The sequence below is a fragment of the Lepidochelys olivacea genome, assembly GCF_965140295.1.
Source record: "Lepidochelys olivacea isolate rLepOli2 genome assembly, chromosome: 9".
In the NCBI taxonomy this organism is placed as follows: domain Eukaryota; kingdom Metazoa; phylum Chordata; order Testudines; family Cheloniidae; genus Lepidochelys; species Lepidochelys olivacea.
In genome coordinates this window covers 98,421,813-98,443,910 of record NC_140419.1, presented here as the reverse complement: position 1 = coordinate 98,443,910, position 22,098 = coordinate 98,421,813, and the positions used below count along the sequence as shown (strand labels likewise).

Here is a 22,098-nt window from a genome sequence, read left to right as displayed (position 1 = left end):
CTCAGTTTAGGTCTTTAATTTAGGCTCTGACCAGGGCATATTTACAAGGAGGTGCCACTTGGAATATACATCCATCATTTCCCTTTTCCCTCTGCTGTCTTTCTGAGGGATGGTGGGAGAACTTTCTCAAAGAAGGGGATTTCGCCACATGCCCTAAACCTGCTCAGATTCTGAATCAGTCCAACTTCCTCTGTCCTCCCACCACCAAGAACACTGTGTCTGGCCCACACGTGTCTCCTGGGACCTTTGAAAGAGGCACTGTCCCCGTGGGCATGGATGGCGCTGCAATGACGGATGTCCTGCCTGTGATGCCTGAGAAAGTGCTTTGACCTGACAACCCAAGCAGAATGGGAACCACCACCAGAGGGGTTGCAGCACAAGTGTAATATGCTCCTGGTGGCTTTTCCCATGGAGGAGGCAAGCAGCCACATTTTACACTAGCTGGAGCCTGGGCGTTGCATCCACATCCAGCTCCCAGGTGGCGTGAGCCCTGGACGTGATGAACATGTGCCCCGCAGTGGCCAGGTTCTTGCCTGGCAGGAAGGGGCAGTTTCCAAGGAAGCTGGAGATGGAAGACCATTTGTGCACCGTATACATTACCTCGCCTTCACGGTTTAGGGTTCAGTCCTGCAGATGCTGAGCACCGTAGCCCTGATCCAGCAGAGCCCTTGCCTTAACCTCGGGTGTAGCATGTGCCAGAACGCTTTGCTGAATCGGGGCCAGAGTGAGCAGCACGCTGCAGGATCAAGTCCCCAGCCAAGAACTGAGCAGGCCCCCAAGGTTTTGCACCACAAGGGCAATGAGTGGCAGCTGCCTTTGTTGGAAGTGGGGGAGAAAATGATGCAGCGTCCCAGCTCGTTCCTTGAAGTGTTCCCTCTTGCAGCTAGATCACAGGGGGCTTGTTTGGGTTTCATTTGAGCCGCATGCTCTTCACCCAGAGGCTGGGCTCTGGCAGGCATCACGACATCCTTGTGATGGTTGGTGGCAACTGTGGAAGGGCGAGATAGAGCTGGGTGTAGCTGGCACATTGTTGGCAGTGGAGCCCAGGCAGCTGTCTGTCTGTGTGGACTGGTGGATAGTAGCGTGGGAATAAGACAGTCCCTTGAGACTCAGCAGAAGGCGCCTTTCTTTGGGGGAAAAGCACAGAAACCCATTGCCCTTTGCTGGGCTGTGTTACAGAGGGATGATGCTCCCTCTTCTGCCCCAGTGAGGGTGTTGATCTCTATACTATATAGAGGTCCGAACTGAGGTCAGGGCCCCATTGTCCTAGGTACCGTATAAACAAATAGCAAGTCCCTACCCCAAAGAGCTTCCGGTCTATACAGACAAATGACGGGAGGGGACACAGGCACAGAGAGGTGAATTGACTTGCTTGATATCACACAGCAAATCATTGTCAGAGCCAGGCACAGAACACAGGTCTCCTGAGCACCAGCCCGGTGCCCTGTCCATTGGTCCATGCCAGAAGTACCACGGCTGTGTGGAACTCTGCAGCAAGCTCAAGCAGTGTGAGCAGCCCATGCCTCCATCCATTGCCCAGAGAAGGGCGTTGCTTAGTACCGCTAGGGCTGGCCCCAGGCCGTGCATGTTCGCAAGCATCCCTGTTCCATGGGGGAGCGAGGCTGCCGCAGTGGCTGTACCTGGGAGTGGCAGGTTAGAGACAGGTGTTTTGCGGAGAGGTTCTTTGCCCCCGTGGCTGCTGCTCTTTGAGAAGAGGCGAGCTGCTGGAGTTTGGAAGGTTTGTTTCTCTGACAGAGGCGCTGACAGCTGTTCTTCACTAGCTGTCATCACCCACAAGGGGCACGGCTCTGTTTGGCCGGTGATGGCTAGAACGTCCCTTGTGCACTCGCTCAGGTACTGGTACGGCCCCCACTTCCATACTGTGTAAGCACTTCACAACCTCTGGTCTGTTTGTCCTGTGAGGTGGGGCAGTGCTATCCGTCCCGTGGTACAGATGGGGAACCAAAGCACAGCGAGACGGGAACTTCCCCGAGGGCAAGCAGGGAAGCTGTGGTTGAGCTGGGCATTGCACCAGAGTCCCAGGCTAGTGACCTAGCCCCTGGGCCACCCTTACCCCCAAAGGGCTTCTGGAGCCCCATCCCGAGTAATGTGGCTGAACTCTGCGACGGGGGGGTTAGTGCCAAGTGCTTGGGTGCAGTGTTTTTTTCTCTCTCTCTGCGTATTTCCCCCCTGTGACATGCTCTTCATGGCCCCTGGAAAGCCAGCATGTGGGGAGCTGAAGAGGCAGAGAGAACAGACTTCAGTCAACAGCAAAAACAGGAAGCAAGTACCATTTACCATGTTGAATCTAATTCTGTTTCCCTGCTGTCCCCTGCTTTAGGGCTATCAAGAGCCAATAATTGAATTTCCTCTTGGCGTTTTCTGTTGACAGGACTCAGCCTCATCTCTCTGTCCAGCTATTGCCAAGAAGGAAAATTCTTGTTTACTTTCATTACAGTAAACTGAAAAAATGAGCTGAGTGTAACTGAGGGAAGCAGTCTGTCAGGATAAATTAGCAAAGACTGTTTTACATCCCCACGGCCAGAAGACCAATTGTTTTGGGAGGAATTTTCACATACACCCCTGCTGACCCTGGACACATGACTACAGGGAATTGTGTCTCAGTGCAGATGCTTATATGCCATGGTGACAGGAACCTTCCCTGGCTCCTATCTGTGGATAAGTATAGGGAACGGGAACAGAAGTTGTCCTTGGGGTACCGAGCAGGGACCCTGCCAGGCAGGGTTGGATGTCCATGGCGGGTGATCCCTGACTTCCAGCCAAGGTGTAGCTCAGCTGGCAAACGTTACTTCCGGTGGAAAAGTCTACAGAGTTATGAGAGCATCACATCTGCCTCCTGAAAGGCTGGGGCCAGGTTCAAAATGTAAGCTAGCAGCCAGATTTCTATTGCTGAACCCCTGAAAAGACAGAGAGGAAGCAGTCACATGTTAGCAGAGCCATGTTGGCAGGAAGTTTCCTTTAGTTTAGGGCAATTTCTCTCTCATTTTTTTCTTCATGTTAAACCTAAGACCAATGCAGGGTGCAGTTGGAAACATACTCAGGTACCCAGCACAGAAGTCCCTGACAGCACAGATGCAGGCCGTAATCATATGAAAGCGTCAAATTCTCTGTTTTGCTTGGATTTTGATTAGCTAGAGGGAGGTCCCTCTATGTCACCTTCCATCCAAGGGTGCTTTGCAACCAGGAATTAATTCAGCCGGTAAGGTGATTAAGTCTAATTACCCCATCTTGAGATGAAACTATACTTGCTCATGTGAAAAAAAAAAATCTACTCGCCCTCCTTTTATCATGATGATAAGGGAAAAACTGATGTTGGACTCATCAAAGAATTGCTTTCCCTGAGAAATGGCATGCGGAGACTTTTGCCAGTCTGTATTAGTCTCATTTTACAGATGGACAAACTGAGGTGTAGCAACACAAAGGTTTCCATTTGTGTCTGGACTCAGGCCTGGCTGCTGTCCCCATTTGTGGGCCCAAGTTTTGTGCTCTTGTATTATTGATGCAAGTGCAAATATTGATGCTGTCTCTGCATTGCACTTACAGGATTTCCAGCCTCTGTACATGCACCCCTTGCTCAAGTCCTCATTGAAATAATGACAGAGCCAGGAGTTAACTCAGCTCTCCTCACGCCCGCTCCTGTGTCTTAATGCCAGGCCATCCTACCTCTCACACATCCCATCCAACTCTTGGAGGGTGATCTAAAATGTAGGAGGGGGCTGATCCAAGTGCTCACTTTTCATTGTTAAATTGTGAAGAACTCCTTTAATTCTTAAATTACCAGGTACAATCTGTAGGACTCAATATGTGTAAATTCAGATTACCGTGACTGACGTACTCTTGTGTGCAAGGACTGCTGGGCAGGCAAAGCTGGCGCTGACCTTTCTTTTATTGGCTTAAACTTAGTCCAGCCCCTGCCCCCCCCAGCTCAAATATAAATCTGAAGTTTAAACACAGTTTGGGGATTCTGCTGCCACTGACAAAAATTCAGATTTTGGAGCAGATGCAAACACTGGCAGATTAGCCACAGGGTGGTGCACAGGGGCCCTGGCCAGCTGGGGTGGGGGGAGGCCTGGTTTCTGCTGCCGGGCCGGGGAAGCCCCCTGACCCCGTCCCTGGCAGAAGCCGGGGGATAGGGGAAGCCCCCACAGAGCACCCCCTTGACCCCGGTGCCCTGCAAATGTGCGGGGGTTGCAGGGGCAGCCCCAGCACCCGGACCCCTGCTGTGGCCTAGGACTGGAGGAGCTCTCACTCCCTGCTGCAGCCTGGGGCTGTGATGCAGGGACAGAGCGTTTCCAGTCGTGGGGGCCGCAGTGGGTGGGCGGAGTGTAGAAAGGCGCAAACGGGTTGTGGGGTGGGCAGAATGGGGGAGAACCCTGCATAGAACAGGGACCAGGCCCCGGTGAAGGGGCAGAAAAGGGTGGAGCTGTGGGTGGGGGCCACAGGTGGCAGGGGCGGAACGGGAGGGGGGGGAACCGCAGGTGGAAGGAGCCCCCACTTGCTCTGGCCCAGTGCCCCAGGAAATCTTAATCTGCCCCATGTGCAAGCCCATCATTAACAATACGGGGGGGGGGGGGTCAGTAGCTCCTTGACACAGTAGGGCACACTGGCCTGCTTGTGAGGGTATCACACATCTCAGAGGCATGGTATGAGATGCCCTCTGGTGGCAACAGAGGGTAAGCGTGCCAATGTGCCCTCAAGAACACTGTAACTGGGATAGGACTAAAGATTGCCCTGAGGTGAGGTGAGGTGCGTGTGTGTCAAAGAGACAGATGTTCCTGGGGCTCAAGACCTTACCATGACTGCATAAAGACACGGGCCCACCCCTACACAATTTTAAAACCTGCCACCGCCAGGGAGGCCGCTGGTGTCATGGCTGTGGCCCAAAGGGCCAGGCAAGGGAAAGGCAGTGAAGAGCTAGCGGCATCTCGGCGTATGCAACGGCCTGCATCTGTGAAGGGGGCGCGGGCAGCCTTGGCAGCAATCACTGCTGTTAGAAACCCTGTTTAGAACACAACCAACATTTTCTTTTTCCATACGACGTCTGTGGCTGCACGGAAGCGTTTGCTCGTGATGATGGGTGCGTAAGAAATATTTGGGTGTGGTTTAAGTAACTGTTGAGTATAAGGCACTAGGCGCCGTGCAATCCTGACGGCCCACTGCCTGTCAAACGCTGAGGAGGGCAGTTGTGGGAAGAGGCTGTGAGCCAGGCATGAGGACCTGCCATGCTTGCCATGAGCCAGCTGCTTGGCGATGCCCAACCATGAACCACTGCTGATGGACGACGCTCCCAAGGTATGGGTAGACCTGGCTCTTTTGTGCTGTCTAGGTCAGCGTTCCCTCAGGGCAGCTGGCCCCCGACCTGTACAGCTCTGCCCCACCTGCCCTTGAAGAGCTTTGCCTGTGGTGAAGTTTCACACTTAGCCCTGCTGGCATGCGTGCCCCCGGCACCACCAGCCCTGCTCTCACACGATGGGTGGTCGCGTAGCGGTGGGCAGCCACAGGCCAGCGCTGTGGCAGAGCGCGCCTTGGAACGGCTCTTTGAGTGCAGTTCACCCTCCTGTCCCCCTGCAGGGCCCAGCAGTTACACCGTGGGCACCATGTCGGAGCGCTTTGATTGTCACTACTGCCGCGACCCGCTGCACGGGAAGAAGTACGTGCAGAAGGAGGGCCGCCACTGCTGCGTGAAGTGCTTTGAAAAATTCTGTGCCAACACCTGCATCGAGTGCAAGAAGCCCATTGGCGCCGACTCCAAGGTACAGTGGGCTGCTGCCCACAGCATCCCTATGGCAGTACGGTCTCAAAGTAGTGGCCAGTGGCTTCCCACTGGATTGTGGTATGAGGCGGTCACTGTCCTGGGGACAGCTGGTAGGCAGTTTGATTGCCCCCCCTTTGACTTCTTTTCACTCTTTCTGACCTGTTAAAATAAAGTGGGGGAGGGCGGTTGGCAGCCCAGGCTTGGAAGGGGGTCAGTGCTAATGGCAGGAGGAACGGGGCTGGCGGTGCAGACATCGCGGTGTGACGCAGGAACGCCGTCAGAGGGTTAGTACCAGAGTGATGGAAGGCACTTGGAGAACAATACCTGGGAGGCTGTTTCCAGCACAAGGGGTGATTTGAAATGACGGGACCAGCCTGGGAGTGGGCAAAGGGCACAGCATGGGGAGGAGGGAGGCGAGTTGGTGGAGCAGGCTTGTTACATCCTTTTGGACAGAGTGGGGAAGAGAGGCTAGGTACAAGGCATGTAACGTGAGTGGACCTGGAGAAAGAGGCTCAGGCTTCTGGAGGGACAGCGTAGGTGGCGATAGATGACCAAGGGCTAGAAGATCTGTTAACATCAGGCTGAAAGTCCATTCCCCACACACAGCTTTCAGCTGTAGTTTCCTGAAACTTTTATTTGAAAAGCTGTTATGGGCCATGTGTTCAGCTTGTGTCAATCAGCTCTGGCTTTCTGCTGCCATTTGGGGAAGCTTTCTGGGAACTCCAAGGTTCTAGTAAGATGGGCATGGGCTAAATGTAACTGTTTCTTCGGCAAGTGTGTGCGGTGAAAAAGGGCAAAACGGCACAGCAGACACTTTCCCCATATTTAGCCCCAGCAAAATGTCATCATTTGCCCAACAACAACTGTTTCTGGGGTTTGCACAGAATAACCTTGTGTTAGCAAGGAAGCTGAGCTGCCCACACTTCTTTTTAAGGCAGTGCCAGTAAATCAAATGCTTTTTTGTGATTTAGGCCTTGTTTAGAATTTTACTGGGAGCGGAAGTCCAGCTCCCCTCCGACTGCATTCTGACTGCAGGGAGCCTGGCGACGGCAAGGGCCCGAGGAACCCAAGACCACGCACTCTCAAAGGGGTGTATATTGCACTGGGTTTGAAACACCTTCCCTCACTGGAACCTAGCTTCAAAGTGTGCCAGGCCCAACTCAGTGCTTCAGAGAGAAATAGATTAAGTACCGTGCAGTCTACCCCCTGTGGACCTTTCAAATGAGATCTTAAAAACCAAGTGCCTATATATTATGATTGCCATTAAAGAATCCAATATTATCCTGGTGTCCATGACCAATATTTCCCGTTGTTCCACTGGTGTGCTGTTTGGTCCTCCACCCGAGCTGGCTGCACTGAGTCCTGCTAGACACGTGCGTGTGCTGGTAGATAACGCGGGGACGTATTTGGAGTGAAAAGGTGCTACAGTATTGTGAAATCTTGTCATTCGGGCTTTCGGAGATGCGGGGGGTTTATGGCACTGTACAACGATGCATTTTTGTTCCTGTCGTTCCTAGGAGCTGCATTTCAAAAACCGTTACTGGCACGATAACTGCTTCCGCTGTTTTAAGTGCTACGCGTCTCTGGTTAACGAGCCCTTCATGCTGAAGGAAAACAACAAAGTTTGGTGCAGCAGCTGCAGTGCCACGGAGGGTGCAAACAAATGCAAAGGCTGCTTCAAAGCTATTGTTGCAGGTACCCAGCTCGGTGCATAGTCCAAACCTAGGGTAAACGGATGTCCTGATCCTCGTAGGGACAGTCCTGATCGTTGGGACTTGGTCTTATACGGGCACCTATTACCCCCACCTCCTATCCCAATTTTGACACTTGTTAGCTGGTTCCCTTAGCTAACTCTGACTGCTGACTTGGGGTCCTAGCCAGCACAAACTGCCAGGGTCTTGCCAAACCATGGTAGGCTGCAGCTAATGGCCGTGCACCAGGCTGACCTGCTCAGGAAGATGGACCTGCTCCTGAAAACACCTAGAACCATGCCGTGGCCTAACCCCACCGTGGCCATGTAGCCAGGTGGAGGGATAAAAAAAAGTGCCACCGGGTGAGTAAAAGCACCCCAGCGGGTGCTGCCTTTTTTTCGGATCGCTCCCCCTGTCCCCCCAGCTATGCCACTGCCCCACAGTCAGGAGCTAGGCAAGACAGTGCTCAAGGGGCAGGGTGACTGGCACTTGCCTAGCTAGTTCCAGCTTTACATGGTCTCATTAAAAATAAGCCCTTGCCTTTTTCTGTCTGTGATTTAGCCTTGTGCTTATACTGTACCCTCGCACTTGGTTTTTGACCCTGGTCCCTGAAAAACAAAAACGGCTCCCTGGAGGAGAGCACTAGAGCCAGGATTTTGGCACGTGCTCAGCTTCCATTTAGGCAGCAGAACCAGAGCCCACAGTTTCAAGAGCTCAGCCTGGTAGATGCCGAACTTTGCTGGCCATGTGTGTCTCAATCCGCATTGTGGCGGCCCGCCCCCGCCGCTTCCTGCACCTCCCATTGGCTGGGAACGGCGAACTGCGGCCACTGGGAGCCGTGCCTGCGGACAGTCAATGTAAACAAAATGTCCTGCGGCCCGCCAGCGGATTACCCTGATGGGCCACGAAAGTTGCCAACCCCTGCTTTAGAGCATGGTTTTGCATCCCTGCCCATCCTGGCTAATAGCCACTCATGGATCTATCCTCCATGAGTTTATCTAGTTCTTTTTTTGAACCCTGTTATAGTCTTGGCTTTCACATCCTCTGGCATTATGTGAAGAAATATTTCCCTTTGTTTGTTTTAAACCTGCTGCCTACTAATTTCATTTGGTGACCCCTAGTTCTTGTGTTATGAGTAAATACCACTTCCTTATTTACTTCCTCCACACCAGTCATGATTTTATAGACCTTTACTGTATTGCCCCTTAGTCATCTCTTGTCCAAGCTGAAAAATCCCAGTCTTATTAATCTCCCCTCATATGCAAGCTGTTCCATGCCCCTAATAATTTTTGTTCTCCTTTGGTGAACCTTTTCCAATTCCAATGTATCTTTTTTGAGATGGGGCAACCACATCTGCAGGCAGTATTCAAGATGTGGGCGTACCATGGATAAGAATAGAGGCAATATGATATTTTCTGTCTTATCTATTCCTTTCTTAATGATTCCCAACATTCTGTTAGCTGCATGAGTGTTCGTGCAGCAATGGCCCTGAAAGCATTAATAGTGACCCATGTGGGCTGCACAAATTCCTATACCAGCAACCTGTTGCTTTCTGTTGCAGGAGACCAAAATGTTGAATACAAGAAGTCATTCTGGCACAAGGAATGCTTCACCTGCAGCCAGTGCAAGCAAGTGATAGGAACAGGCAGCTTCTTCCCCAAAGGAGAGGATATCTACTGTGTCTCTTGCCATGAACATAAGTTTGCCAAGCTGTGTGTTAAGTGCAAGAAGGTAAGTCACCATGCAGTTCTTGGGTTGGGAAGGGGCCCTTTGCCTATAGGAGCATTGAGTTGAGCAGAGGAGCAGGAGAACAAGCTGGACTAATCTTAACCTTTTTTTTAAATTGAGAAAATCATCAGATTGAGCAAAGATTTCACTGTAGTTGTCATAGTTTTTCCAGACACCAGTATTTAACCAAAGGAATTTGGGCTTAGTCTCTTTACCCCTTCATCAAAAGGAAAGCTTCCCTGCATAACGAATAAAGTAAAGCAAACAACATCCTCACTTCCACTGCTAAAAAGCTGACAGCTGTTGCTTGCTGATAATACTGGAATCATTAGTGCAAAACTGGTACTGTAAACAACCAGTGCTGTACAATATCTGTAACACTAACGGCTGAGAAATTTTCCTGAAAGTTCCTGGCCCATCAGAGTTCAGCACAGAGAAACTCAGCCAGCTCTGTGCTGGTGTCTTTTAGGCAAAAACCTCTCAAAAGAAGGGAAATCCTTCTGTCGCTGTTTGAAGACGGGAACCCAAACCCACCGTAGCAAGCTCCTTCACCCCAGTTCTGAAACCCAGTTGTCTTACCTGTAAGGATTTGCAGTGATGGTTACAGCATAACGCTTTCCTTATGTTCATTTCTGCCCTAGGCCATCACTTCTGGAGGACTCACTTACCAGGAGCAGCCTTGGCATTCAGAGTGCTTCATCTGTACTGGCTGCTCAAAGCAGATTGGTGGGAAACACTTCACTGCTGTGGAGGATCAGTTCTACTGTGTTGAGTGCTACAAGACAAAAGTTGCCAAGAAGTGTGCTGGCTGCAAGAACCCCATTACAGGTAAGTTGGTCAATTAGTGCATACTGAGACTCAGCAAAGGCAGCATTGTTTTATCCAGCCCTTCCTCCCTCTTACGGATTTGTCCAAGCACTTTCTCACCCCTTCACTCTGACCACCTCCAGAGCAGTCTCCTGAAGAATAGGCTTAAAATAGACAGAAGGAGGTGGCCTTCATTTGGGCTAAAAGAGGTGTAATACATTATAGTAAGAAACCAGAAGGCAGGTACGTGGATACAGTTTGGTTTCTTGGTGATGTTCTACATCACACACATTGTAACACCTGTTTTAAGTAACAACTAGTGACCTACACCTGCAGAACTGGAACATGATGCTAGTTTGCTTCCTTCTGCCTAATTGGATATAGGAATGAAGTGGAAAGCAGGGGATGATTTCCATTAACTCCAAAAACCCTCACAGAAACATTGTATAGACATGATTCTAAAACCCATTCATGATTCTAAGACATGAATGGCTTTTGGAGCATTCTTACAGCAGGCATAGGATTTGCTAGTTCATAGATCTAAAAAAAATCCATAGAAAGGAATAGAACTTAGTAGAAAATAACTATTTCCCTAAAGCCACCACCTTATCCTCCAAATCCCTCTTCAGCTCCCCTCTCCCACAGGGCATGTACAAAACCGCAGCCTGAGAATGGCAACCCAGGGAGCAAGCCATGTACATTTTTAGCCAGGCAGTAGCTATGATCCCATCCTGTTATGGTTTTACCATCTCCCTCACTGCACCTGCTTGTTTGCCTTATCCACTTGCAAACTCTGGGGCAGGGAATGTCTTGAATACATTGTACAGCACCTAGCATGATGGAGGCCTTAAGACTTGTTCATAAGCAGGACATACGTCAGAGTATTAGAACTGTGTAAATTAAGCTGCAATTCTATTGTCTGAGCTCCCAGCAGCCTCAATTAGCAGGATAATTGAAGCCTGAGTTTGGGAAGGTGCATTAAATACTAAGTCAGCTGAGGGGGATCACAGTTAAGGTCTCCAAATTCCTTAAGTTTAAATTAAGCAAGGGGCAGTATGTATGCACATTACTCCTGGGGGAATTCTGCATCACTGTGCACGTCATTGCACTTGCACAGATTTCTTTGCTTCCCCGCAGAAAAATGACTTCTGACAGGGAAATCGCAAGAGCAGTCATGTGCCCACTCACTGGCAGTAAAGGGAGGTTGGGTTGAGCACCCAGAGCAGCCGGTAGAAATGTAAATTACCAGCGGGGGCAGGGCTGGGCAGTCATGCATGCAAGACAGACACTCTGTCCCTCTTGCTTGCTAGCGTGGCATGCTTGGCGTGGAAGGGCAGGGCTTTGCGGTGTTTCTGAAGACATAGGTGTGGGGCAGGCTCTGTTCCCTCAGGCAGAGCAGAGTGTAGCAGCCTGCCTGTTTAGTGAATTCCCCCAGACATATAAAACAGTTGTAAAAATGTTAAGGCTCCTTTACATTGCCAGAGTGGTGTAAAGAAGCCTTATTGTAAAAGGACGGTGTGGCCTTATAAATGCTTATTGGTGCTTCAGTGATTAGAACTGGTCTAAATTTTTGGACTGAAAAAATTTCCTATGAAAATGTTCTCCATGAACTATTTGCTACTGACCTTTTTGGAGATGGTCAGTAGCCACTATAAATTGTGAGTTTAAGACCCCAGCCATCACTTGCTTTTCAGTTGCCTATAATATAACACTGAGCATATGGCTACATATATTTGTTGACTAATAACTAGAAGTAAATGGTCCATACTAGCTACATTACTATTAGACAAAGGGGGGCTGGTGATTTCCTCCAGTGCTCCCCACTCCCATTCTCCATCCATTATATTATAGTTTAAATAAATTACCAAAATAATTGAAACCAGCTTGATTATATTACATTTTGACAAAAAATATGCAGAATTTAAAAATACTGTGTGTAGAATTTTTATTTTTTTGTGAAGAATTCCTGCAGGAGTAGCACACGTATTAAAAGCTGTTTTACAGGGAGATTGGAAAGAGCTGGAGGAAGGCTGGGTTTAGAGGGCAGGACCCACAGAAGAAAAGGCTTTTCACTGCAGGATTGGCAAAACTGTGGACAGGAGACAGGACTAAGCCACTTGAAGCAAGATCAGAATCAGACCCTAAGTGCATTCTTACGAGGCTCTAAGTGGTCTGGGAAACCCCTCTGGGAGAAAATGATTTTTTTTTTTTTTTTTAGTTTTGAAACAAACCAGGTTTAAAAATGGAAGTTGTCAAGACAATGTGGGCAGAGAGGTGCTGCTGAAACTTAAAGGGGCCTGATTGCACCAAAAGCTGCATTCCAACTGCTGGGGTTTTCACCAGTCCTTTACCAGCAGAGTTTGAAATGGTTTGCTGTGGTAGACAAGACAGAGCAGAGCAGGGCATCTGGGACCAAGATCAGCTCTTGATAGGTCTGGTGGATTTTATACAGGTGCGGGAACATTGTTCTTTCTAGGAAAGCAACCAACTACTCTATCCTTTCTATAAGTCAATAGACATTAACAAAGAACAAGTTACTTTCTGTTGAAAGGAATGTTATTAATAACTCCTTCTATCTTTCTAAATAGGATTTGGAAAAGGATCCACTGTGGTCAGCCATGAAGGCCAATCCTGGCATGATTATTGTTTCAAGTGTACCAAGTGTTCCCGTCCTTTGGCTAACAGGCGCTTTGTCTATCATAATGAGAAAATTTACTGCGCTGACTGTCCCCATAGACTGTAAGGAGCAGCCTCTGCCTTTGCTGTAAAATGGATTGGAGCCTTGCTCTTGTATCTGAGCTGCTTCAGAAGGGCCTATTAAAGGAGCTTGCACATTAAAGCCTATCTTCTTCCATTTTACAGAATGGTTCAGACCTCCTGCCCCAGCATATTTCAGCTTGTTTGATTTTAGATTTTAAGGTTCTGCAGTAACAAAACTTACTCAACTGCAAAACTAACTTTGCTTTCATGACAATTAACACAAAAGCTTGAGGTGCCAGAATTTTAGGTCCTTAAATATCACCTCTTCTGCATGATGATTAGTACAAAGTAAAACAAACACTGATTTTGTAACTTAAGTTGAAGTTTTGACACTTAATGAAGTGGTTTTTGACAAGGAACATACAAATCTTTGCACCCACTGAAACCCCCCAAAAAAACCCATTGGTAAGAAGATGCAAAGACCACACCCAGGATCATAGATATGGTGCTTCGCAATTATACATTCATGAGTACTTTATATGCAGACATGCAGTTAGTAGCAACTAAACATTAATGCCTTTGCTTATACTACCATATAAAGCAAGTTACAGCAAGTATATGTTATGGCTTTGTTTATGTTTTGCTACTGTGGTTTAGCTAGGGAGAATGCTAAAAGAGATTTATGGCAATTTTAACTTAAGGTTTAATCCTGATTTTAAATTGGCTTGTCAGAGGGTTTTGCTTACCAGCTTTTTTACTTTAATTATGCTGTCTACACCTGGTTTACTAATTCACCACCTTCATGAAGTTATTCTTTGACGCATAACATACAAAGAATGTATATGCATTTTTAAAACATTGTAGGATAGCTCTCCTACCATGACAACACGTTATTTTAAGATCTAATAAAAATTGGATTAATGCTTGTTTGGATTCATGAAGTCTGGACGATTGTGTCTCTTCACTAGTTTTTGTAGGAAACAAATATCAAGGTGTGTCAAAGTCACTAAGACCCTCCCCCTTTACACTGCACAACTGTACTTGTTTTGAGGACCCCTCCTTCCCCCATTGCAGTTAACACTGAGTGCCAACCCCTACACTGCCAAGAGCATATTTAAATGTGCCTGTGGCCAACATACTGTAGAGTTACGGGAAAATTAACCTAAAATTGGTGTCTGTTCCTCTGAAATCCCTCTTCCAGATGTAATCTATTTTAAAATAAAACAGCACAGCCTGAGCAACATTAAGCCATCTCAACTCCCTGAGTTCCCCTTGTGATTCAGGGCAGGGACAGGGGGATAGAAGGAGGTCATACAACACACACAAGGTTTTGAGGATGACCGCTATAGTGGGGACATGGGAGGCAGCTGAGCAGTACCTCAGACACACAGGGATGGGGTATGACGATTCCCTGCTCTGCTAGAGTCCAAAAGGATACTTTGTTATTCTCTATGCTCTTCTACAGGACATTACTCAAAGCTCAAACCATTGTCTTTATTGAACAAAATGAAAGACCTATGGCCCTGAAATACTCAATTTCTTGAAACTTTTCTCAATTTCACAGCAGCGATAATGCTGACTGAACTTTGTCTTTCATAGAGTAGACCTCAGAATTTAACAGTCTAATAAAAAGAAAATATAAGCTGTGTTGTACTACAAAGTGACTCTAAACAATATTGAAGATTGTTTTTTGTGACAGGGTTTATATTTGGAGAAAGGAAAGAGTGTCAAGTTTAACAGTAACTTGGTACTAACTTATCTTCTCCAAATCCTGTCCTTTGGCACTTCATTAAAAGGAAATAATTTATCCTCTTGGTAATTAAACTGGTGTTAATTTGTAACATGCCACTAATGATCAATGGACCTCAAAAACAATGAGGTGTCCTTGTTACATCTTAGAGACTAACATTTATTTGGGCATAAGCTTTCGTGGGCTAGAACCCACTTCATCACTAGTAATAGTTTAGGGCAAGGGAGTTGCTGATAATCACTTACCTATGAGACTTCTAGTCTGTCAATGTTGGTTTCTACTTAAAATGGCAGAAAAACTTAATTGCAGGACTATCTCTTTGTATATTTTAATTCTACATTGCGTAAGAATAGCTCCAGCCACCAATACTGGAAGTCACAAGAACCACGAAATATTCAGTTCCAATAACTGCTTTTCCCTATTAATTCGTGTGAAAAAACACGCTTGAGCCAAGTGCATTAACAGGAAGCATGTGAAAGTATAATTAGCATTAGGGCCTCACATCTTCCAACCCTCTTACAAACTAAAAATTCTTATAGACTGTTGAAGAAACTACAATGCTGATTGAAACCGTCCCTTTTGCAAGTTCTTTGCTTCTTCCTTCTGGCAGTGGTCCCCAAACTTTACCTGGCAACCCCTTCACCTCCACCCACCCCCGGAGACAGGGCCAGGAGCAGGGGATCGAGGCTGGGACCACAGCTACAGGGGGGACCGGGAGCAGAGCCGAGGCCAGGCCCAGGGGTGGAGCTGGGTGGTGCTCCCTCCCTGGCCCCTGTGCAGGCTGGCCTAGGCCCTAGCCTTACCCCGCCCCACACACACTTTCGGGACCTCTGCCTTATGGAGTAGACACCAACTATAACTAATATACTAAAAAGGTATCAGGATTAGAAGTGTATTTTAGATCAGGGAGCATAACAAGATGAAGACACTAAGACTACCATGATACAAGTAAGTCGAACCATTCGAATTTTATTTGAATAGCAAAAATTAGTTTATGGAGTCTGTACTGTGTATTCGAGTGGTTGTTCTGGTCAACATTTGACTGCATCTCCAGGCAAAGCAGCTGGGGAAACGTTTTGAGAGCTCTAGTAACCTAATGTTCAGAACTGCAAAAACCAACCCACTGTTCAACTGCAAAGTTTATTTAACAGCGCACACATATTTACAAACAGCTGTAACAGAGCATTCAACAAATAACATCTGCACAGAAAAAAATATCAGCATCTTGTTTGTTAGAATGATTGTCTCTGCCAGAAACAGCTATTATACAAAAATACATTTTTTTCTTTTTTACCTAAGGCACTGCTCTAAGTCTAAAACAGTTCTACTATAATTGGAATAGCAACGGATTGAGAAAGGAGGAAGAATGAGGGTTTCCTGTTTTAACTGTGGTGTCGAGAAAGGAACACATTTAGTTCCAGCAAGAACATTTGCATTTTAACACTGAAAACACAGCTGCCATTCAGATGATTAATTGGTACTGAAGTGTCAGCTAAGATTTAGGCAGGGTTTGAGAAAGCAATTCTTTAAAGAAATCATTATCCTGTATCTCTTACAAAGGCATAAGAACGGGACTGCACTTACACTTTTTGTAGCAGCCATTTGCAAAAGATAGTTAATCTCTTCATGCTGTAAAAAGCAAGTAACTAATGCAGCCTTTAGGAAAGGGAATACATATGCTATTTGCAGTCATTGTTATAAAGCTAGCACAGGAACATGTAGAATAATTAACATGAACAAAAAACAGGACTTGAATGGCCTAATACTGTTATGTACACAACATAATACTTACATGAGTGTAGATAAATATGTAATTCAAATGAAAACATTTTAAAAAGCATGACAAATGTTAAACTGCACTATAACAAACACGTTTAGGTACTCAACATTTCCGCAGTATATTAGTGCATATATACTCGTGTATATTGTAAAATTTTAGGACGTTCCAGTAACATTAAAATGTATTAATGATTGTACAATTCTGTATTTTGAAGCTACTAATATTTTCATATTAGAAATAATCCAAAACAGTTTAACCCAATGTTGGATCAAAGAGATAACTGACCAATTTAGCTTTTCTTAAATATCCTATTAGTATCACCAACTGTACAGAGATGTTACGTGGAAAATAAAACAAATGGGATTTGGTTTTTATATGCACAGAATGCATAATTTTTATTTTAAATTTGCAAACTGCCACTTCAGAAACATGCAAAAATATTTGTCAGTGGCCAGCTGGTAAATTTCCAATGGCACACGGGGATGGTACATCACACTAATATGAAAATAAAAGGACCTGGAGACAGGTTAGTGGAGATTTTGTAAAAGGAGAACAAGTGATATTTAACAAGGAAAGCCTGTCGAACAGTCCACTAAACAAATGGAAAAGGAACAACAGCAAGGAAGTCTCCCTGAAAGTTTTCAAGGTGCAAATTTAGAAGTTTATTATCCCTTCCCTGCTGGTCTTTTTTGCAAGCTTGAAGACAGGTAAAGGTTAACAAGCAGCTTTTCAAAACAAGGCCTTCGGTACTTGATAAAACACTGGATTACTGAAGTGCAATCAGGTTATTTCCAGGACTCTAGTGTTCACAGTTCTGTCCAAAGAGCAAAGAAGAGGTGGTTAGTGTTCTCATGCTGTGCAGTATGGACTGTATACAAGACACCAAGTACATCTGCTATCTGTGTCAGGGGCCATGTCTAACATAACCAGCAGCAGATCTGCAGCTTACCTATTTCATTAACTGTCAGAACAGTGGTTTCTGTCTCGGGATAATAGCTGGTTAGTCCACACTGGCACATGCATAATCAAATATAACAAATGCAGTAAATTTTTCCTGATATAAGTGTGTAAATATATTAGTTTGTAAAATTATGTACATACCTGCTACATCACACTACCTCAAAACATATCTAGCTGAACACGGCCCAAAGCCCAGCCTAGAGACTATGGTTTCTCTAATTAAATACATTAGTCTTCTGCTTAACTGCATTAGTTATTAGCAGGCTCAAAATACTGTCATTCTATTTAGATTAACTTTCAAAATGCAGTAAGAATCTGGGGTGAACATTTCAAACCTCACTGGTGTTTATGGAAGGAGGTGTGAAAGCACCCAAACCTGAAGTCCTCCAAGTACCCACAGAAGCAATATAGCACTGGTACTGTGTACCTAGCTACTGTGTACCTAGCTACTGTATCTGAACTCCAATCTGGAGGGACCACAGCAGGAGCAAGCCCTTCGCTCCATTTCCATGGCCCAGTCACAATCTTTGGCCTCTCACCTAAGTGGTAACAAGGGTGCATACTGCAATGGAATATATGTGACAAGTACATGAAACACACAAACATGGACATCTATCCTCTGGGAACTGGACAGAGAAGACAGCTGTCAGGAGTTTGGAAATGTTAAATGCTCTAATTTTGGTGTGTCATGTCTGAAGAGATGACTCGGGTGGTGTAACCATTCCATTTCCACTAAATAGCTTTTCCATTTAGGACACCTATCCACATGAGTCCTTGTCAAGTGGATGGAGATCTCTTGTTATGAGCATGTTTTTGAACTGGTGTGTTGGAGATCCTAACTTCCAATGAAAAGAAAAAGAAGAAAAAAAAAAAGTCCAGTCCTATACCAGCTAGTTTCACTCAAATCTCTGACCCACCACCCTAATGATCAGTCATGGACATGGATAACTACAAATGATTTGATAAGACAACAACTTTTGGAGGATTCCCACTATTAGACTGGTAATTCTTCTCTCCTCCACACTTCACACTCAAGCCTATCAGCTTGAGGTCTGTAGACGCGTTTGCTTTTTATAAACCTGTTTGTGCAATTCAGATTTTATTTCCATAACCTCAGAAGTTTTGCTTGGGATGCAACACAGGTTTGATATACTGTTTTCTGCATTACAGATCTCTAACAAACAGCTTTTAAAAATTAATGCATTCTGTACTGAGTTTACCAGAAAGAAATCACAGTTCCTTTCCAGCAAAGTGTTACACAGTTAACACTTCCTCCCTACTGCTTATTGTCTAGTGTTTAGAGGGGAGGACTGGTAGTCAGGACTCTTGGGTTCTTTTCCCACCTCTATCACTAATTCACAGTGTGGCCACGGGCAAGTCTCAACTTCTGTCGACTCATCTGTAAAATCAGCACATCTACCTCAGAGGTGAACGAGGCTATTCCTAAATGAAATGCATCAAGTGCACAATATTAATTAAATAATCATTTGCTCTAGAAACAAACACCTGTTATTCATTTTATCCCCATATTAATGGAACATCTTTCATTCAGCACTAGCACCAAGAGTATGCCTGTTGTCATGTCTAGTCAAGCTCACACAACATGAAGAATTAATATTGCTTTACAGTAAAAAAAACAGGTGTTGCAGAACAATCTTCCTCTTGACAAGTGCCGAGTAACTAAAAGCCCTACAGACTTTGAAGTGGTAATTTTAAGACTCAAAACATCTCAGCCCCAGCAAAGTACAAGAATATACTTAAGTGGAAGGGCTTAAGTCAGAGAGGTCTAGCTCATGAAGGGTTTTAATAGTAACCAGCAGCACTTCAAAAATTAACATTTTTAAAAAATCACAGTAACCATGTAAGAGATTTAAGAACAACAAAAAATAAAAAAAATTAAAAAAAGTTTTAGTCCTAGGGAGAGGTACAGAAGCTTCATTGTGATTGAGCTGTTCTTTTGGAAGAGCTCTCAGTGGGTGTGTTATCTAGCTGTAATAGTTAAGTCCCTTCAAAAGTCATCAACTAGTTACTCCTCTGACAAAAGGAAAATAAGCACAACAGTAAGAGCCTGTTGCTAGTTTAGAGAATACAAGAGATTCTCAAAAAAAAAGAAAAAAAGAAAGCACAAACATACAGTAAATATTTAACAAAGCTACCTTAATTTAGTGGGAGCAGGCGGTAGAAGGGAAGTCAGCATACATTACCTGATGCAGTCTCTATAGGTTTGGTCAAGGAATTCACCATGCCATTGTCCTCAAATGCTAATTTCGGACTAGAGGGAACTGTAGCAGCATCATTCAAGTTTTCATTACAGTTATCAGCAGTGATGCTGTCTGAACTCAGTTTGGTTGACTTGGAATGTACTCCAAGGTCAATAATTTCTTCAAAAGTCCATGCATTAGATTTTCCATTGAGATTCTGTATAAGTCCAATCGTATGATCAGTTTCATTAACGTGCAATATTTCTGAATTCTGGATAACCATTTCTTTTGCTGAAGGACTGGAGAAAGAACAAAACACATTTGTTAAGTGTGCTGGACACCTGACCCTTATTTACCAACAGAAAAGGGGGTCAGCCAATTAGAAACCCCTATATTCTCCTCAATGAATATTTTTCAGGATAAACTGCCCTGCCTGCCATGCGATTGTTATAGGAGTCAGATCAGAAGGAACAACTGCAGCAACATCCAGTCAGTCACTTCTGCACCAATAACCATCAGATAAGAGCACAACTCCACAGAACTGGTATAAAAAAAAGTCACAGGATCCATGTCCCTGCTTTAATAGTCTGTGTTTCTGCTTTGTTTTCAGATTCATTTTTGATAAACACATGCATTTACTGATTCACAAACTACTCTGTAAAAGTGTTATATTCAAACCATCAGTTTCAATTAATTTTTGAAGAAGTCATGAAACATTTACACTTTATATTCCGTCACTAGACACATGTGGCAAGAACAGAAATTTTTTAATTTAATATCAGAGTATTTTCAGTGCAAATTCTAAAGCATCATTAGGATTTGGACAAGCAAACAGAATTGCCCATGAATCTAGAGATTTTTCCAAGGACTGGATGGAAATTCTCTCTCTGAAAATGAGAAATGTATTATTAAAAACTAATACTAAAATTCCCACCAAGTGAGGTTTTTAACATTGTTTTAGCTAAGTTGAAGGTGTCTTAGAGAATCCTGTAGATACTCTCCCTTCTCTCTACTCTCTTGTTTGGAGATTTAGTAACAAACTGTCATCCAGCCCCAGGGAAAACTGTTCAGGTTGTTGCCTTTGTTTACAAGTAAGTTAGACATGTTTCTGTTTGTTTGGCAACATCTCAATCCACTTACCACCACCACCACCGTTATTGACATGGCACTATCAAAAACAAGCAGCTTATGCATTAAATAGCAAACTGACAGTTTGATCATGTAATACACTTGAGGCAGTGGGCACTGCTTCATAATAGAAAGTTTTAAACTATATTTTTCTTTATCAAGATACCGATGCTTTAGTAAGTTCTGAAGCAAACTAACAATCTCTGGATTTAGTTTCTGTACATTAAATCAATTGATCAGATGTGGACCTGTTCAATTTCACACCAGATTTACACTGAGGTATATCTCCACTGACTTCACTACTGTTACTCCAGACTCACATTAGATTGAGAGGAATCACGATCAGCTCCAAAATACAACAATGTATAATTATACAAGAAGGAATAATAGTTTATATTTTATTTTATAATTTAATGTTACATTGTTTTATATATTTAAAGTGGCATATATCATTTTAAAAATACTAACTTGAAGTTTTACCTAGAGTAAATCAGGTGTTTCCTGACAACTACAACAAAACTCGACAGTCTCAAACTAAATTTTTGGCAACCTATGATCAGTACTAAACAAACTATATGAAGTGTATTTAAAGATTTCTTGCGTAAATTACAATCAGATGCAACCTTTACATTAGGACACCATCACACAGGCTCACCTATAACCCTTTAGCTGCGTAACATGCAAAGACCTTTCATTAGTCTCCTTCTGATAAATGTCTTGCTCATCTCCATTCATAAGTACTTCATCAGCCTCCATTTTTGACATATCTTGCATTGAAGATTCCATAGAAGTCAAACCACATGCAAACTCAGAACTACATTGTGTCTGCACCTTGATTTCTTGAGACAGATCAACACCATTTATCTTTTCTGAAAGACAGAGAGCTGCAATATATTAGGGTTGCGATTCCAAATTAACAACACACCAATAAATGCCTAACTGGTCTCTCCCCTAGCTGGAATGTTCTGAACATACAGTCTCATAAAACGAACATCTCTAATGGGAAATTGGCTATAATGATATTGAATAATACATGTATTTTTACAGTGCCAAAACAAATCTAAAATATTATTATTATTGTACAGTCATTCTCAAATCATACATTTTTAGTTAATAATTTTGCCTGTCTTCCACACTATGGAATAAATAATCTATTCTCATTTTTATACAGACCGCTTCCACGGCAATTGTGGAAATGGTGTACTTAAATTATCATACATCAGCATGAAAATTAACTTACAGTAAATATTGCCAATTGCTGAAAATCGAGTAAGGCCTTTCAGAGGATAAGTGAAGAAACAAAATTATTCGTTTATTAGGGAGTCCAGATCCCATTGAGACAATGACTACCCCACTTTAGAATATAAGCGATTTTAACCATTTTGGTCCTCATTTACCAAACACTGTTTACCTGGTTGATATGTTTTTTCAAGGCCCAACTCTCCCTCCTCTTCTGTATCCTCTTCCTCTTCCCCCTCATTAGCAGACTTCTCTTCATTCTGTAACAGAAATCTGTATTACTGCTAACTTAAACTGTTCTAAGTAACACAACAACACACAATATTTATTGCGAACCA

General features: G+C 44.6%; 2 protein-coding genes across 13 annotated transcripts in view; one reads left to right on the top strand and one right to left on the bottom strand.

Moving 5' to 3' along the window:
* Positions 1-13,593, top strand: part of FHL1 (four and a half LIM domains 1) — a 64,503-nt gene extending 50,910 nt beyond the window's left edge. For all 4 annotated transcript variants that reach the window (XM_084638857.1, XM_084638858.1, XM_084638856.1 and 1 more), the window contains exons 2-6: positions 5,593-5,774; positions 7,294-7,471; positions 9,029-9,198; positions 9,837-10,023; positions 12,591-13,593. In XM_084638857.1, the coding sequence (XP_084494983.1) occupies positions 5,619-5,774; positions 7,294-7,471; positions 9,029-9,198; positions 9,837-10,023; positions 12,591-12,745 (846 nt within the window). In that variant the 5' untranslated portion in view covers positions 5,593-5,618 and the 3' untranslated portion in view covers positions 12,746-13,593. The remainder of the gene's footprint in view (positions 1-5,592; positions 5,775-7,293; positions 7,472-9,028; positions 9,199-9,836; positions 10,024-12,590) is intronic.
* A 1,802-nt stretch (positions 13,594-15,395) lies between these two features.
* Positions 15,396-22,098, bottom strand: part of MAP7D3 (MAP7 domain containing 3) — a 167,738-nt gene continuing 161,035 nt past the window's right edge. For 8 of the 9 annotated variants that reach the window (XM_084638945.1, XM_084638949.1, XM_084638952.1 and 5 more), the window contains 4 exons: positions 21,933-22,020; positions 21,177-21,405; positions 19,397-19,692; positions 15,396-17,046 (listed from right to left, as the gene is read on the bottom strand). In XM_084638945.1, the coding sequence (XP_084495071.1) occupies positions 17,039-17,046; positions 19,397-19,692; positions 21,177-21,405; positions 21,933-22,020 (621 nt within the window). In that variant the 3' untranslated portion in view covers positions 15,396-17,038. The remainder of the gene's footprint in view (positions 17,047-19,396; positions 19,693-21,176; positions 21,406-21,932; positions 22,021-22,098) is intronic. The other variant, XM_084638948.1, reaches the window with a different exon arrangement.